The following is a 17,969-nucleotide window of genomic DNA, read 5'->3' as shown; positions in this document are numbered from 1 at the left end:
CTGTGTGAGGAAGAATCGACTAGGAGGATTGAATGACGCGCGTGGCGTAGGCGTCTCTGCCTACGCCGCCTCCGCTGATGAGGTGGTTGCTTCACATACGGAAACACGCACAGAAGTACGATCGTGACTCCCTCATGCCCCCCCCCGCCAGAGGAGCAGGCCTGCAAGGGGGGCGAAGGGCTGCAGAGGTTCTTGAGCGTGCGCGCACTCGTGTATGGGCAAGTCAGAGATGGCAGGGAGGCATGCTGGGACGAGTGCTCCTTGTCTGTGCACTCTCTCCTCAAAGCCGCACGTGATCTACCGATCTTTTTCTGCAGTCGGGTGACAGCGGATCATCACTGCACTTCCTCCCCCCCCCGAAAGAAAAAAATAATACTATCCTTCTTGGATGCTCTTCTCGAGGCGACTGCTGCCGCACGCGCGCATCTGTTATTTGTACCCACCACTATCGCCCCCCCCAAGCCGTTTGCGGTGTCTCCCTCTTTGCCTGCCCCCACAAGGGCAACGACGCCACGCAGTGAGTACCCTTGCACACCCTCAGAGACATCAACGGCGTTGGCGCACTGTCCACCTGGCATTGCGGGCCTGTTCTTCCTCTCTCCTTTGTTGGTGGGGCATGAACAAGGCGTACGACATCATCGTGATCGGCTCCGGCGCCGCGGGCTGTGCGGCCGCGCGCGCCTGCGCTCTGCACCACCCTGCTGCCTCCATCGCCCTCATTGAGCAAGGCAGTCGCACGGCTGTTCCGTGGGTGATGCGGGTACCACTAATGCAGCCCTACATCGCATCAGTGAGGAAGGCCAGGCCATTTCTACAGACGTTGTCGTGCGTAGCGGAGGCAAACCTAGCCGGCCGCTCTCTGCCGTTCACGCTTGGCCGTGGCCTCGGCGGCAGCTGGCTTTGCAACGACATGAAGTACATGCGCGGCACTCGCAAGGACTACGAAAGATGGGCTGACGCCTCTTGGACCTACGACACGCTGTTGCCGGTTTTCAAGAGTCTGGAGGCGAACTCACGCGGCGGTTCGCGCGACCACGGTGAGGACGGCCCCCTGCGCGTGACGGATGCACAGCGCAGCAATATCGACTCGGGCATGAATGTGCGGTTCTTCGAAGCCTGCGAGGCAGCGGGAGTGCCTGCGACGAACGACTTCAACACTGGCCAGGTGGACGGCTTCTCGGCCATGCAGTCCTACATCGACGGAGGCGCGCGCGTGCAGGCTTTCGACGCGTTGATTGAGGGCACGCAGCCCCGCGCTCCAAATCTCGATCTGCTGGACGAAACTTGCGCTGAGCGCATCCACTGCAGGGCTGGAAGGGTGTGCGACGTGGAGGTTTCGCACCGCGGAGACAAGAGGCTATTAGAGGCCCGGCACGTCGTCGTGTGCGCTGGAACGCTGCGCAGTCCACTCCTGCTGCAGCACAGCGGCATCGGTGCCAAAGGTAGCGTGCTGGACGCGCCGGCGGTCGGGCAGAACCTGATCACCACAAGCGCCGCCGATCTCGTCTTTCGCATCCGCAACTCATCCAGCGTCTACAGCAAGTCCATCAGCTGGCGCAACTCGTCGTATTTGTACCGGCAGTGGCGCGAGTACAAGGAGAACGGCACCGGCGTGTTTAGCGCCTTCGTCGAGGGTGCTGCCTACGTGCGGTCGCAGCCGCAGCAAGACGCGCCGGATCTGTCCATTCTCTTCTTTCGCACCCCGCAAATGGGGATGACGCACTGGCCGATGGACGGCTTCACGATGCGGGTGACGCATCACTACCCGTCGAGTCGCGGCGAGGTGCTCTACGACGGCAGCAAGGGCACCACGTTCATTCGAAGCGGGATGCTCTCCACAAGGGAGGATGTGCTGGCCATGGATGAAGGGGTGCAGTGGGTGGGCCTCCTGACCACGCGCGACGGCACGCTGCAGTCAGTCAACCACGTCGATGAGAAGGGACGGCATGTGAGTCCGTTCTGGTCCTACGGCGCGGCACTACACCACCCCCGCGACGGCCTCATCACACAACGCAGCACAGCTGCCTTCTTGGCGGAGCATGTGAAGAGCGGCGGAGATCTCTACGGCACCTGCGCCATGGGCACCGTGGTGGACAGCCAGCTGCGCGTGAATGGGATTGCCGGGCTGTTCGTGGCGGACAGCAGCGTTGTGCCGTTGCCCACAGTGGCGAGTAGCAGCACGCTTGGCAGTGCCATCGGTGCCCGCGTCGCTTCCTTTATTCACTGAGGGATGGCGGCGTACACTGGCTATTGCAGTACCGTGCCTGCACTCTCCTCACTCGAATTAGCGCGCGTGTCTACTCTTTGGTGCTGCGGTGGTGGAAGCTGCGGCTCTGTCAACACCATGGCTTTCAGCCCCCTATCTTTGCGCACGCGTGGGTGGCGCGTGCGTGGGTGGCGTGTGCGTGTGTGTCGCAGGCGTGTTGCTCGCTTCCTGCATGTGGTGTTGTCGTCGTGGTCTTTGCTGAGCCGTGCGACCTCCAGTGACTGCTCCCTCACCGACACATCATCATGCGGAGGACAGAGAAGCTAACGGGTTGGAGACGGAGAGAGCCTCAATCACGGCTAACGAAGGAATGCCAAAAGATGCTGACAGAGAGCGTGCGTGCGTGGACCAGGGACCTCCCAACGGCGTTGCCGCGCTCGACCTAAAATTGTCCAGCGCCTGCGCGTATCCCATACGCGAGGCCGCGCTGGTGTTGGAGGCATCGCTGACGCGCTCACCCCTCCCTTACATCCCCGCATCCCCTCCAAAGTGGAATGCCTCTCGCCGCCTCTGTCCCCTTCCTCTTACTCCTACTCTCCTTCGGCCTTGTCCTTTTCTTTGTTTGGCTGTGGAAGCACGTCTCCTGCGACTCGGCATGGGCATGTAATCCCGCAACAACGCCCTAGCACGCGAAAAAAAAAGCGGCGAGCAAGCAAGACGCTGATTCGTGTTGACGCTGCTAAGAAGAGTCACCATAACGCATCTCTTTCCATCCTCGCCCTTGTTTCGTCACGCAAACATTTTCCTCGCTCCACCTCTATCCGTAGTGCGAGTGTTTGGCACATCCCTTGCGCAAACACTTACTTGCGCGCACTCCAGCGCACGCACCCTCTAAAGCAACCATAGACGCACACACTACCGCGTTCTCCGCCCACAACGCCTCCTCCAGTCCGCCGTCCCCTCCCAAATCCCTGCGGAAAACGAAAGGGCGAAATTGTTTTGAGCGTGTACCATTTTGCTTTTCTCTGTTCGTGCCATTGCTGCTACGTGCTTGCAATTCAAGCGGCGGCTCTCTCATGCCTGTGGCGCAGTAACTTAGACACACGCACGTACATATATATATCAATACAGGCACGCTGAAGGGTTTCTCTCTTTGTTTGGCCGTCCCCTGCGTGTACAGCGGCATAGATAGATCAATATTTTTTTTTTGTTTGGTAGGTAGCTCAAGTGTGAGCGTGCGCGTGCACGCATTGTGTCGCTGGAAGTGGCGGCGGTTGCTTGTTTTTTTATCCTAGTTTGGTGGCAACGTGTCGGAGTCACCGTTGTCAGGCTCTTCCTCTTTCGTTTTTTTTAGGTGTGTGTGTGTGTGTGTGTGTGTTTGTGTTTCGATCTTGGCTCTTCTTCTCTTTCTTGGCGCTCTCTGTCGCCTTGAAGAGGGAAATCGGGAAACAAAGGAAGAGCATCTCTCTCTCTCTCTTGATTGCCAAGCATCATCGTGTGCGCACTGACGCACCCCCTGGCACACAGAAGCACACAAGGCGGTGCCGTGAACTATAACAGAGCATCGACGGTTTCCTAGTCGAGCGCCTTCTGCCCGTCTTCGCTTTTCCAGCTGTTTTGACTGCTCACCCCTACCCCCTCCGCTTCGCCATGGCATCGTACGCCGAGCTCCTGCAGACATGTGCGGAGTTCCAGGAGAACTTCTCCGCCTTGACTGGCAAGTACAACGCTCTCTCGCTGGAACTCAAGAACACCAAGGCAGTATGCGAACGCAAGCAGCGGCAGCTGGACGAGGCGGCGGCGCGCGAGGAACAGCAACGCAAAGAGCTTTTAGAGCTGAAGAAAGAGGTGGACGACGCGGCAGGGTTTCGACAGCGGTACCACGCTGCTGCCGTCGCAACGGAGCACCTCAAGTCCCAACTCGCCTGTGCACATCAGAGCGCAATAGACGCGTCGCTGGAGCATGATCAAGAGGTGCAGCAGCTAAAGCAGCAGCTGGAGGATATGATCAAGCGTGTCGAGACGGCGACGGACGGGCAGCGGCTGCGCGAAGCGCAGAGGCAAACGCTGGAGCTGGAGGAGCGGTGCGCCACCATGCATGCACAGCTGCTGGAGGATCGGGAGCGGCACAGCCAGCAACTGCTGACAGCACACAACGCACTACGCGAGCAGCAGAGCCGCAACCTCGAATTGGAGCAGCGCTGCCGCGCCATGGAAGCGGACGTGGCAGAGATGCGAGCGGCAGTGCGGCGTTCGACTGAACTGCAGAACGAGGCAGCTCTGCTCAAGGAGCGCTACTCGACGGCCGCCACGGTGGCACAGCACCAAGTCGAGGAACTTCGCGCTGAAGCGGAAGAGGCGCGCCGCCGGCTCGCCCAGCTCAAAGCCGACCACGAGGCGCAGCTGGCCCAGGTAACGCAGGATGCAGCAGAGGCGCGGGAGGAGCTGCACGAGCGCGTGGCATCTCTCACGGCGGACCTTGCCACGGCACAGAGCAATCTGGCGGAGGAACGATCTCTTTGCCGTAAGATGCAAGCGAGTGCAGAGGAGCAGGTGATGCAGGCACGCAACGCATCAGTGGTCGAGGCGAGCGCACTGCGTCGCGCGCAGGCCGCCCTCAAGGAGGAAAACACGCGGCTTCAATGGCGTCTCGAGAAAATGGATGGTGAGCTACGCGAGGGACAACAGGCTCTGCAGGCGCTGCAGTCGCGCCACGATAGCCTGGCGGCAAAGCTGCAGCAATCTCAGAGTCAACTGGATACCGCTGCCCAGCAAGAGGCGTGGCTGACCTGTGAGAGGCAGAACATTGCCGATCAGCTTGCCGTCGCTCGACAGCAACTAGATGCGCTCAGCAAGGCACTCATGAATCACGAGGAGGTAGCACTGCAGGCGCAGCAGCTGACCATACGCTTGGCGAGCGCGACAGAGGAGGCACAGAGCCACCGTCGTGCTGCCCTGATGTGCGAATCGCAGCTGCGTGATGTGGAGGAAGCCTCCGCTCTCAAGGTGAGAGAGCTGCGACGAGAGCTGAAGGCGTACAAGAAGCAGTGCACCAACGAGGCGGCACGGGCAGACCGCCTTCGCCGCAAGCTGATGGCCGCACTGGTAGAAAAAGAAGCAGAGCTGTACCGTGTCTCGCGAGCCACAGGACGCGCACTAACCCTTGAAGGTGAGCCAGCCATCATCCCCACCAGCGGCACTGTACTCCACGATAGCGCCTACAGTGACGTTATCGGCATGCTGAGAAACCAAAGCCAACAAGCAGAGGAGCTTCATACTCGTCTCGTGCAGTTAGCCCGGTAACCAACGACACATGATTTGTGCGTAACCGAAGCCCCTCTCTTGTGCGCAAGCTCGTTTTCGTATGTGTGTATGTGTGTGTGTGTGTGTGTGTGTCTGTCCTGTGTGGTTCTCGGACGCATATGTACGTATGCGTGCTCCACATGTGTTTCTCCTTTTTTTCCTCTCCTCTCCGTTTCGAAGTCGAAAACAGAACCGATTCACCGACGAAGCGGCCGCTTCTCTTCTGCTCACTCGTCTCCTCCCTCTCGCTTCGAGGGGCATGGCACGGGAATACGCCTCTGTGCGGTCCGCGTGCCTCCTAATAGGATTTGTCTGTGCGCCCTCGTGTAAGCATGCGTCACCGACGCCATAGAGAACACATGGTCCTACTCGATCTCTCGGTTCCTTCTCCACCTACCCTGCCCCACCTCCTCCACTTCGTATACCTCCTCCCTACCTCCTCATTTTCCCTCAAAAGAGTTACCGTGCACGTATACACTGCCATCATACCTCCTGCCCGCGTTTTACCCCACCCACCCACCCACCCACCCCCCGACTTGCCCGTCATCAACTCCGTCTCTTCTTTTTTTTTGCTTGTGCCTCCTCTTACGACGCTTAGTCTGCACACGCCTGCGACTGTCCAGCGAGTCCCCCTCCCCCTCCACACACACACACACACATACACACCCTCTCTTCAACAGAAAAATACGCGAAAGACTACAGGCCTATTCCCTTCCCTCTGGAATAATGACGGAGACGATCAAGTGGAAGAACGTCACCATCCAAGACGAGGTGGTCCCCAAGCCGAGCGACATCAAGCTTCCCGATGACCTCGCCGAACTCATCTATATGGCCAAGTTGGCCGAGGAGGCAGAGCGCTTTGACGAAATGCTGCTCTGCATTCGAAAGTACGTGCGGCTGAACAGTGAGCTTGACACGGAGGAGCGTAACCTGCTGTCGGTGGCGTACAAGAACGTGATCACGCCGCGCCGCAACGCGTGGCGCGTCATTACCTCTATCGAGAGTCGCGAGAACGCCAAGGAGAACAGCGCCACACTGCCCTTCGTGTTGAACATGCGGAGGGAGTTAGAGGCGGAGCTCTCCCCGCTCTGCGACGACCTGCTCAGTCTTCTCGACACCTACCTCATCCCGGCCGCCCAGGGCGGCGAGGCGAAGGTCTTCTACCTCAAGATGAAGGGCGACTACCACCGCTACTACGCCGAGATCGACTCCGGCGATGGCCAGCGGCAGGCAGCCTTGAACGCCTACCAAAAGGCAACAGACGTCGCGAACTCGTCCCTCGCTCCGACGCACCCGATTCGCCTCGGTCTGGCGCTGAACTTCTCTGTGTTTTACTACGAAATCATGAAGGAGCACGAGAAGGGCTTCCAGTTGGCTCGTCAGGCTTACGACGAGGCCGTGACGGAGCTCGAGACGCTCGACGACGAGGCTTACCACGAGTCCAACACTATTGTGCGCCTCCTCCGTGAGAACCTCAACTTGTGGACGGATGACCAGCTGTAAGGTAATGCACTGCTGTTTGCTGTCTGGAAGCAACAGCAGCAAGAAGCTGGCGATGGCGGTGCGGCATAAACCTGTGCAAGTCGTGCTCTGGCTGTGGTTGTGATGATGCCTGCCGCCGTGTTCGCTGCCTTGCTAGCAACATGCTCACATGCGACCACAGCCGTAACGCCCCCACGCCCCTTTTTTCTCTCCTTCACTTCTCTCTCGTCGCGTTCCTCCCCCTCCCCACCGTCCCCATGCCTCCGGACTTTGCTCTCTCCACCCGAAGCACGTGCGCCGACCGAAACGCGTAAAGGCACGCACATTTGCGGATCCCCAGGCGATGTCTGGCGCGCACGGAGCGACATAGAACATCTCAACAGCACGTATGCACCTTTGTCTCTGGCTCCCGAGAAGCGCTGCCCATTCGTGTCTTAGAGGTGTGCTCCGTAAAGATGCGTGTGTCGATGGTGGTGAGTCTTTGTGTATGTGTGCGGGTATCGATGTGGCTCCTCCACTTGGGGTGCGGGTCGCGAACAGAAGGGTACACAGCGCACACCAATCGGCACACCGCGTCGCGGAGGCGGAAGGGCACAGCAACAAAAAAAAGAAGGACAAAACCGTGTCGGTGTGTGCCTCTCTGAAACGGGAAAGGTGGCGGCTGCCTGGGATTTGGCACGATGCTGAAGAAAAGACGACTGCGTTTTGTTGTTGTTTTGTTGTTTGTGCTTCGCCTGCTCCCCACTCCCACCCTTCTTTTGCGTGCGCTTGTTTGTGTGTTTTATGATTTTCTTCGGTGTTGGGGTTTGTCTCTCTTCGTCACCCCCCCCCGGCTCTCCCTCTTACGTTTCGTTTTTCATTTGATTTCGCTCTTGTTTCCTTGTTGATTGTTCTTTTTCTGTGTGGGTGGGTGTAGGTGTGGGTGTGGGTGGCTGGGTGTGGCTGTATGTATGTCAGAGTCGACAGGGAAAAGTAACCGCAGCATCGGTGCACGTGTCCACGGCAGACACGCACACACACACACACACACACAAACTTGACACACCATACAACGCGCACGCCAAGGTCGATACGCAGCTACAGCCACGCGCACGTTTTCACGTGCAATGTCTATAAGTCTCCTTCTTTTTGTGAGAGGGGGATCGCCTCACCTGAGTGCAGACACACACATTTGCTTCCTGTATCTCTCCCGTATCTCATAGTGGAGCATTCCTTTTTTTTTTACTTTTTCGTTGTTGTTTACCTTTCCAGTCTGGCTTTGTTTGAGGCTCAAGTTCGTACGAGTCCTACACCACCATCACCACCACCCTTCAATCACGTCTCCGTTTTTTTGTTCTTTCTCCTCACATCTCTGTGTCTGCTCCCGCTGTCCTGATGGAGGACGTGCGCGTCGCAGGTTTGGGTGCCTCACAAAGCGAAGCAGCCTCCCTCATTTCTGCGTTTGTGGGCTTTTCTTTCGTTCTCTCCCCTTCCCACCCCTCTCTTGCGCTGCGCTTATGACTTGCAGCCGTAGTCAAGATGCAACAGGACGCGCACGGAAGAGGAGGGGTGGGGAAGGGGGCCGTATCACATGGAAGCACAGAGTAAGCATACTAACGATGCAGCAGTGAAAAGGAGAGGGAGGGGGAGAGAGGGAGAGAGAGAGGGAGACTCGACAGAACCGAGAGAAAGCATAATAGCAAAGAAAAAAGAATGGAAGAAACGCAACATTTTTGACAGGCGCGAAAACAGACAGGGGGGGGGGGGCAGTGGATGCCTCGATGGGTCTCTTGATGTTCCTTCCTCCAATTTTACGGCTCCCTCCCTCCCTCCCCCCACCAGTGCTTTTTTTTCTTTGTGGTTTCCTTGTATCGCGCGTTGCTGATGATGGCGTTTGCGTGCTTGTTTTGGTTGGGTGTCTCTTCGTCCCTCCTACTCCTCTCTCTCGGAAGACTTGGTGTTTGCCTTTTCAATAGGCTTTCCTGTCTCTGTCTCGAAAAGTCGCGATCGCGTCGATGGCGCGCTGGATGGCCTGTAGTTGTTGTTGACAATTAGCACGTTTATGTGACGGCGTGGACTGGTGTGCTGGCATGTTTTCCTCTACGTTTTCCACTTTTTTGTTTGTTTTCTTATTTTACTTTTTGTTTTTTTTTTGCTTGTCTGTTTCGTAGTTGTGTTTTTCAAGCGCAGCGTGCGTGGAGGAAAAGGGGGCGGGAGGCTGAAGCGCGAACGATACGCTCACACACGCGCCAGCAGCAGCACGAACACGCGCAACAAAGGAAAGCGAAAAGAAGACGAAGAGCCACGGAAGAGAGAAAACAACAACAAGGCATCGGAAAGATGAAGACGAAAAGGAGAACACAGAATTTGCGTCTCCGTGTATGCGTACTCGGTAGCGCACGTTTTCGAGCAGATGCGCGCAGGATCTTCTCAAATCGCTCACTCGTCGCTTCCTTTCCGGTTTTGTTTGTTTGTTTTGCGGTGCACTTTACTTTTGTGCCGTGTGCATGTGCGTGTGTGTGTGTGTGTGCTTGGCAGTGTTTACCTCTAGTTCTGTAAAGCAACGTCGAGAAGAAACAAAGGCTCAAAAAAAAAAGATTTTACAAGAACGGAAAAGAACTCAAGATGCGCCTGTGGGGGAAAGCACGGTACAGACAGCGGCTCTCGCTCTCGCTCTCTCGCCCTGCTAGTCTTCTGGCGTGCTCGGGCGGAGCGGCAGAGCGTGAAGGTCGCTGCTGTAGTGTCTCTCTCTCTGGCCTCCCTCACACACACACACACACCATTCTTGGGGTAGCGAAGGATGTGGGACAGCCGGCGCTCGTGCGCCCGTCGTGATAGCTGGGCATTTTCCCCCAATCAGTCTTCTCTGCGTTCTTCCCCCCTCCCCCCCAGCCCCCACCCCCGTATCATCTTTGCTACTCCTCCCACTCCTCGCTTCTGAGCCCCCCGCCCTGCTTTCATGGCGAGATTCTCCTCCTGCAGGCACCGCGGTGAGGTGTGTGAAGGGTAGGAAGGAGGCCACAAAGATGGGAAGGCGGACGGATCAAACAGAACAAGGCTGCGCATTGTCGTTGCCAAGGTGCATCTATGCCTGATAGCCTACTCTGCATCCCCCACTCCTCTCTACCACCACCCCTCTTTCCCACGTCCGCTCTCCTCGATTACGTCGTTGCCGTCTCGTCTCCTCCTCTGCGACGTGCAACTCAGGTACTTTCGCGCCCGAGTATAGTGACCGGGGCTGGTGAGAAGAGGCGCACGCAGCCAAGCCACCCCACTGAAGACAAAGCACGCTTCTGCTGCATTAGCCGAGTGTCTTCGGAAGGGGCGACTCGTTGTGTCGCCCTACCGTGTGTCAATCCCACTCTCGCAGCCCCCACCTCGCCCTTCCGTGGAGGTGTCGCACCGGTTTATCGTGTGCGCACCTCGTCGAAGGATCCGCGGACGCCGCGAAAGACAGCTCTTGAATGGCTGCAGCTGGTGGCCCGCTCCTCCTTCCCCTCCTTTGTTGTTGGTTTCATAGAAGCCTTTACATGTGAGAGAGGGGACACCATAAAAGGCAGACAGAGACGCACGCATAGGCGCGCGTACTCAGACACGCTCATTCACACACGTGGACGCAAAGACGGGAGGGGGGAGATGCCAACGTGGCTCAATGTCGCCGAGAAGCCCAGTGTTGCCAAGGAAATGGCGCAGAGCCTCTCCGGCGGTAACTGCCGCACGGTTCCATCGCAGTCTCGCTTTAACCCCGTCTACGAGTTTAAATTTGAGGGTAAGACGATGCTGGTCACATCGGTGGCGGGCCACCTCATGGAGGATCAGTTCCCACCCAACACCAAGAACTGGTCCACCTACCCGTTTCAGGGGCTCTTCTCGGCGCCGATCACCAAGTACGTGCGAGCCGATCTCGAGCCGGTGAAGAAGAACCTCGAAGCGCTCGCCGGCCGAGCTGACACGCTCGTCCTATGGCTGGACTGCGACCGGGAAGGCGAGAACATCTGCTTCGAGGTGATGCAGGTAGTGCAAAGCAAGCGACCGCAAGTGCAGGTGAAGCGAGCCCACTTCTCCGCCCTCACCGCACGCGACTTGCTGAACGCCGTGCACAACCTCAAACTGCCGGACAAGCGCCTCTCGGACGCGGTGGAAGCGCGGCAGGAGATGGATCTGCGCATTGGGGCGGCCTTTACCCGTTATCAGACGGTAAAGTTTCGCCACCTGTTCGCCGCCATTCCAGGGGTGCTGAGCTTTGGCCCCTGTCAGTTCCCTACCCTCGGCTTTGTGGTGCGGCGCTACTGGCAGCAGCAGGGCTTTGTCCCGGAGGACTTCTTCACCCTTCAGCTGCAGCATGGCGACACCAAGTTCCACAGCAGTCGCGGCTCCATGTACGATCAGGTGGCGGCCACCTTAATCTATGAGGACATGCTGCAGGCGGCGGCGGCGGAGGGGCATAAGGGCCGCATCACCAACGTGCAACAGCGTCCAAGCCACCGACGCCCGCCGGTGCCCCTGGCCACCGTCGTCATGCAGAAGTTAGCCGCAACACACCTCCGCATCCCCTCTGAGCGGTGCATGACGCTGGCGGAGTCGCTGTATCAGGAAGGGCTGATCTCGTACCCACGCACGGAGACGGACTCCTACACCTTTCAAGAGAGCGAGCTGCTAGAGCTGGTTCGAGTGCAAATTGCGAACGCCGACGTGGCCGAGTACGTGGCAGCCATGCTGGCCGACATCGCCACGCGCGTGCGCCCACCGCTCCGCGGCGGCCACGACGACAAGGCGCACCCGCCCATTCACCCGACCAAGGCGTGGAACGCGACGCAGGATGAGCGTGGCAGGCTGTACAATCTGATTGTGCGTCACTTTCTCGCCTCGCTCTCCCCCGACGCAGTGGCCGCGACGACGCAGGTGTCGGCGGAGTTTGGCGGGGAGTTGTTCTCCACCGGCGGGACAACGATCCTGCAGCGTGGTTGGCTGGACATCTTCCCCTACGAGCGGTGGAACAATACGTGCATCCCGAACTACCAGATAGGCGACACGTTCCAGCCGACAGCCGTGCCGCTCAAGAAGGGCTGCACCTCGGCCCCACCCCACCTGACGGAGACGCATCTCATCTCGCTGATGGACAGCAACGGCATTGGGACGGACGCCACCATTGCGCAGCACATCAAGACTGTCCTGGATCGCGAGTACGTGAAGCGGGAGGGTCAGTCACTGGTGCCAACGACGCTGGGAATTGCCCTGGCCTCGGCCTATGAGTCCCTCGGCTTGGCCAGCCTACTACAGCCACAGCTGCGGGCGCAGATGGAGCTTGCGATGGGCGACATCGCAAACGGCGCTGCCACAAAGGAGCAGGTGGTGGCGGCAGCGGTGCAGCTGTACGAGGAGATCTTTAGCCGCCTCATGGCAAACACAAACGCGTTTTACGAGGAGCTGAAGCGGTATTTGCAACCAGCAGTAGAGACAGACGCTTGCGCCGTCCAGGCAACGGTGGTAAAGGCCAACTTCATCCCATGCGGGACGTGTGGCCGACTAATGGACCTCGTCGAGCGCGCCGGCGAGCGTGATCGCGAGGTGTGGAGCGTGCGCTGCCACGCGTGCAACAAGATGTATCGGGTGCCAAACGGCCGCCTCAATACGCTGGAGCCGGTGAGCCCGCCGCACACGTGTCCACTGTGCGGGTTCCTCGCGCTGCGCGTTGCAAACCGCGAGAAGAAAACGTCCTACCACGTCTGCCCGCACTGCTTTGGAAGTCCACCGAAGGCATGGAGCGTGACCGCCTATGGTTCTGCCGGTGCAGCCGCTCCCCTTCCCGACGTCGAAGCCGCGGCCGAGTTCCGCTGCTTCCAGTGCACTGCCGACTGCCCCTTGGCCAAAGGGCTCGAAGCGATTGGCATCACCACGTGCATCGCGTGCCGCCAGCACGAGCTGCGCCTACGCTCTGGGGCGAACGGGTTTTTTCTGTCGTGTAGAGGTTATCCCTCGTGCCACCTGCGCGTCTCGCTGCCGGCGGCGGCCTCCGTGAAGCCAAGTCCCTCCCAGCGCTGCCCCGCGTGCAGCGCAGTGCTCCTCACGTTCGACTTTAGCGGACGTCAAGGAGTGCCGGGGCTGGACATGCTCGACACCATCTGCGTTAGATGCGACGCACGCATCAAGGACTACATCGCTGTGAAGGGGATGCCAACGGGTGGTGCAAACTCGTCTGCGGTGCCGAGCAGCGCCGCCTCGGTAGCCTCCACCGCCTCAAGAGCGTACACGCTGCCCTCTGTGAAGCCTTCCGCACGTCGCAGCGTACGGGGAGGAGGGCAACGTGGTGGCAGTAGCGGTGATGCAGCGGCGGCGAACACGTCCAGTGGCGGAGTCGATCCCGTGTGTGGGTGCGGCGCACCAGCGAAGCAGCTCGTCTCACGCAAAGAAGCTTCGCGAGGCAAGCGCTTCCTTACGTGTGCTCATCGCCAGTGCTCTTTTTTTCAGTGGCTCGACTGAAAGACCCCACCCGCCGCCGCTGCCGATGAGCGAGTGCGTGTGTCTGCGTGTGCAGCACCACCAAGACGTTTGCCACGTTTGTCTGCTGGTGGCAGGCGGAACACCCACCGCCACTCCCGACCCCCCCCCTCCGTCCACGCACTCATATTCCTTAGCCGCTTCGAGCTTTGCTCCCTTCACCGGTCTCCGTGCACTGTGTCGCCCACGCGTAGCGCGCGGCTTGGCGGCACTGCGCACAAAACAAACGACAGCTTCACTATTTGAACTGGGAAGTGACACACATGGACCATCGGTAAGGTCCCCTCCCACGGCTCATTATGCGCATGACAGCAGCGCACCAACGCCCGCATGATAGACGGTGTGTCAAGTGCTCCGGTGGGGAAGTGCGCGTCTGTTTTCGAAATCCGGGTGCCGCCAACGCGGTCATGCCTGCTCGCTCTGCTCCTTGCTAACCTCCTCTCTCCCCGTCTTTCTCCCTATCTGTACGCCTGCCTCTCTCATGCTTCTCTGACACGCAAACGCAAACCATCCGTGTTCTTCAACGTGACGCGTGCACGAACCTTCCGCCATCGTTCTGCCATCTCCTTCCCTCCCTCCCCCCAAACACACACACGCACACCGTGCATCTTTTACCACACTATACATGCACATGCATCTATGTATATTGCACCAAATACCGACTCTAGTGCTACGCGTCGTGCACCTGCTCCGACATCTTTCCCTTTCCCCTTGTTTGCGTGTGCACTGCTTTACTGGGGTTTTATGTCCCCCCCCCTCCTCCCTCTCCTCTTGCTGCAGCTCTCTCTTGTGCATCTCAATCACTCGCTGCGCCGGCAGCATCCCATAAAGAGCGCGCGCGATAAGGAATCCACTAAGCTCGGCAGCAGAGTCTCAGTTGATTGTCTTGCTAGCGCTCTCCCTTCTCCACCTCTGTTGCATCTACCACATCGCTGTCCGACTTCTCTTTTACTTTTTTGGGGGGGAAGGTTTCACCGCAGCGGCCGTTGCTGCTTGGCACTCCAGTTGGCTACGGTGTGTCTGTGCGGGTGTCTATTGGCGTACGGTTATTCTTGTCAATAGTGCGTGTGCTCGTGCGTTCTGCCGTCTTTGACTGCACCGCATCGCGCTCGTTAAAAGGGGAAAAAGATAGCCTCCGTTTCCGTGCACACGTCTTCCGAACTGCTTCTCCCTTCGCCTTTCATGAATTCTTCATCCTCGCCTATGCCACCTGCTCCACCGCCGGCGCTTCTTCCGATCGAGGAGCCACCGATCGGCACGCAGCCTGCGGCCCACTTGGCCTCTGGCACCACCTCCCAAAACACGTCTTCCAATCCTACTGGTGGCACGGTTGTGTGTGACAACTGCAAGACGCGCGGCCATCTCCGCCGCAACTGCCCCAAGATCAAGTGCAATCTGTGTAAGCGGCTGGGCCACTACCGGCGCGACTGCCCCCAAGACGCTTCCAAGCGAGTGCGCTCGGTCGAGGGTGCACCGCACGAGGAGGTCAACCTCGATGAGGAGTACCGCTGGTCCGTCTGCCGCCATTGCGGCTCGTCACGCCACATCCAGGCCAATTGCCCCGTGCGCTACCAGGCTCTGGAGTGCTACCAGTGCCACCAACTCGGCCACATGATGACGACCTGCCCGCAGACGCGCTGCTACAACTGCGGTACCTTCGGACACAGCTCCCAAATCTGCCACAGCAAGCCGCACTGCTTCCACTGCTCACACTCGGGGCACCGCTCATCGGAGTGCCCCATGCGCTCCAAGGGGCGTGTGTGCTACCAGTGCAATGAGCCGGGCCACGAGGCCGCGAACTGCCCGCAGGGTCAGCTGTGCCGGATGTGTCATCGCCCCGGTCACTTCGTTGCACATTGCCCCGAGGTGGTGTGCAACCTTTGCCATGTGAAGGGCCACACCGCTGGCGTATGCGACAACGTGCACTGCGACAACTGCGGCCGCAATCACGAGACGGTGCACTGCCACCAGCCGTACATGGCGCCTGTGACGCACGACCGCGTCTCGGAGGAGCGTTCCGCCTCTCTGCCTAGCGAGCACGACTCGGGCAGTGCTGAGCAGTCGAACAATTCGGCTACGCCGCGCGATTCGGACGATGGCGCGAGCAATCGCGGTGGCGAGCCTCGTCCCCGCGCGGCCGTCTCGTGCGCGCCTGTTGTGCCCCCTTACATTCCTCTGGACGGGCCAAAGAGGGACGGGCGAGTGGCAATCGTCGTGGACGGGTCCTACTTTGAGCGCTGCGTCGCGGTTCGTCGCAACCGCAGCGATCCTGCCTACTACCGGCACATCACCGACGCTCTGCTCTACACCATCGACTACATCGGCGACATCTTCCAGCGCGAGCCTTTCGCGTTCTGGTTCGACACGGACACCGCCGCCTTCACAGAGTTCGTGGAGATGTCCATGCCGCTGGCTCACCGCGAAAACGCGTTCCGCGAGGCCTCCATGCGGAAGCGCTACCTGACGGACGAGATGAACAGCGGCCGTTCCCTGCCGAACGTTGTTGCGAAGTTGGTGGGGGGCATGAAGCGCCAGCGCGGGTTCACGGAAGACGGGCCTGGTCATGTGTGGGTTCAAACCGGCGTGGACGTCGCCACCGCCACGTGCGTGATCGAGCTCTTCCAAGACCACCGGCAATTCCAGCAGGTAGTACTGCTTTGTGGTGACGCCGACATCTATCCTGCAGTGCAGTACTGCAACACCCTCCGCCGTTCCTCGCACCAGCACGCTGACTCCAATCCAGTCCGCGTCTGCGGCACTTCAGACTCCATGTCGAAAATGTACGGACAGCAGCAGGACCTCACGGACTTCCTGCCGCGTCTGCTGCTGGACCGTCCCTCGCACACGGAGGGCGGGCGCACGATTGAGTTCCCTACCTCCAAAGTCTTCATGTCTGTCCACTAATACACAGAGCGTGTTGTCCCTTCTTCCTTGTTTTTTGTTTTGTTTGGGTTCGCATTTTCTGACGTGTGTGTACGTGTGTGCCTCGTTACCCTTGTCTATTGTCTCATCTTGCTCTTTCAATAAGCGCGCTGCCGAGTCCGTTCAACCCCCGATCCCCCTTCACTTCTCACCGTCGCCAGGACTTTGCTTTCCGAGACGACTTGTCACTCACGCCGCCCGCCTCCACCCGGATCCGTGTGCTTCTGTAGCCAGAAGGTGTCTGTGTGTGCATAAATTGTGGGCTGCCATAGCCAGAAATGCCCACACACAAGCACGAAAGCAAGTGCGGGACTGGAAGAGATGGGCTACATGAGCACCCCGCCTCCACGCGTTTCACTCCCTTGTGTTTCGTGTGCGTTCCAATACAATGGTTGACTTGCGCCTTTTGCCTCTGACGGCGTATCTTGTGTTGTTGCCCCCTCTCCCTCTCCCTCTCCCTTGGCGTTGATTTTCGAATTCGGAAAAAAAAAGAATAAACGGCACATATTTTTGTTTGTTGTTGCTGATGACCATGTGTACGTCTCCCCATGCACCGTTTGTGTTTCGCTTTCGTCTTGTTGTTGGCGACTCCCTCTCCTGTGCGTGTGTGTTTGCGTGTAAATGTTGGTACGCATCGTTGGGTGTTGGGTGTCAAGGTTTAGCGCCTCTCTATCTGTGGGGTTTTTCGGGGTTGCAGCTGTTATGCATTCCCTTATTGTGCAAGCTCGATCAGGAAGTGCGGGAGAGATCGAGAGAGAAACAGTTTAAGAAGAATCAAAACTACCCGCGATGTATGGAGCCTAGCGTTGCTGCTCTTCGCTTGAGGAGGTGGACAAACACGTGCGCGGCGTGCTTCCCCTGACCATCTCGCTCGGCTGCAATGTCAGAGAAGACAGGCCCCCATGGAGTTCCCTTTAGTCACAAAAAAAGGCCTTCAGCTGTTGGGGCTGTTCGAGACTTGTGTTTTTCGTGTGTTCCTTCACGTAGCATCTACACCGCTCCCTCACCCCCCTTCCTTCTCCTGACGCCTTTCACTGTGCGTGAGCGGCGAGCAGCATTTCGATCTCCACGAGAAGTGATCAGTGTTCTCCTTGACTGCTCTCCTTGACTCCAGTGTCGCTGCAGCTGCTGTAGCACTCCTGCACCGCATTAGTTCCTCCTCCCCGCAATCATCCTGCAGACTGGTATCTCGAACACATCGAAAATACACAAGCGCGCAGAGCCGCACCGTTTGATGATCTGTCATCATTACGTGGGACGCAAGAGAGGCAAAGGCAAATCGGCAGCGCGGTTGCCGTGTGTAGAGTGCAACATGTTTTGTTTTTGATGTCGGTTGTTCGATCGAAACCTTTTCAGCTATTGCGAAAGAAAGGGGAAACACGTGTAGTGTGAAGTGCGCAGCTTCTTGTTGTTGTCGAGGGCATAGTTTCAGATCTGCAACGGCTCTCTCTCTTTATCTTGCCCAGCTGCACGCCTTGTTGCCCCCACAACGTTGAAGCGGTGGCGTGTGTGTATGTGGGTGTGTGCGCGCGCGCTACTCCACCTGCAAGCATCACGGACCCTCGCAATGGTCAAGGTC

The 17,969-nt window shown here is 58.6% G+C and overlaps 5 protein-coding genes across 5 annotated transcripts; all 5 read left to right on the top strand.

Moving 5' to 3' along the window:
• Positions 1–616: 616 nt before the first annotated feature.
• On the top strand, positions 617–2,227 carry LINJ_36_3380 (putative oxidoreductase; the record flags this gene model as incomplete). Its single annotated transcript, XM_001469693.1, has 1 exon — positions 617–2,227. One exon carries the CDS (start codon positions 617–619, stop codon positions 2,225–2,227), a length of 1,611 nt encoding a protein of 536 aa, XP_001469730.1.
• Positions 2,228–3,856: 1,629 nt separating this feature from the next.
• LINJ_36_3370 (conserved hypothetical protein) lies at positions 3,857–5,509 on the top strand (the record flags this gene model as incomplete). Its single annotated transcript, XM_001469692.1, has 1 exon — positions 3,857–5,509. One exon carries the CDS (start codon positions 3,857–3,859, stop codon positions 5,507–5,509), a length of 1,653 nt encoding a protein of 550 aa, XP_001469729.1.
• A 726-nt stretch (positions 5,510–6,235) lies between these two features.
• On the top strand, positions 6,236–7,012 carry LINJ_36_3360 (14-3-3 protein-like protein; the record flags this gene model as incomplete). Its single annotated transcript, XM_001469691.1, has 1 exon — positions 6,236–7,012. One exon carries the CDS (start codon positions 6,236–6,238, stop codon positions 7,010–7,012), a length of 777 nt encoding a protein of 258 aa, XP_001469728.1.
• A 3,594-nt stretch (positions 7,013–10,606) lies between these two features.
• LINJ_36_3350 (putative DNA topoisomerase III) lies at positions 10,607–13,450 on the top strand (the record flags this gene model as incomplete). The annotated part of the gene is made up of 1 exon (XM_001469690.1): positions 10,607–13,450. One exon carries the CDS (start codon positions 10,607–10,609, stop codon positions 13,448–13,450), a length of 2,844 nt encoding a protein of 947 aa, XP_001469727.1.
• Positions 13,451–14,671: 1,221 nt separating this feature from the next.
• Positions 14,672–16,372, top strand: LINJ_36_3340 (conserved hypothetical protein; the record flags this gene model as incomplete). Its single annotated transcript, XM_001469689.1, has 1 exon — positions 14,672–16,372. The coding sequence occupies one exon, from the start codon at positions 14,672–14,674 to the stop codon at positions 16,370–16,372; it is 1,701 nt and encodes a 566-aa protein (XP_001469726.1).
• Positions 16,373–17,969: the final 1,597 nt, after the last annotated feature.

The sequence above is a fragment of the Leishmania infantum genome, chromosome 36 (genome assembly GCF_000002875.2).
Source record: "Leishmania infantum JPCM5 genome chromosome 36".
Classification (NCBI taxonomy): domain Eukaryota; phylum Euglenozoa; class Kinetoplastea; order Trypanosomatida; family Trypanosomatidae; genus Leishmania; species Leishmania infantum.
This window is presented reverse-complemented; position numbering and strand designations above follow the sequence as displayed.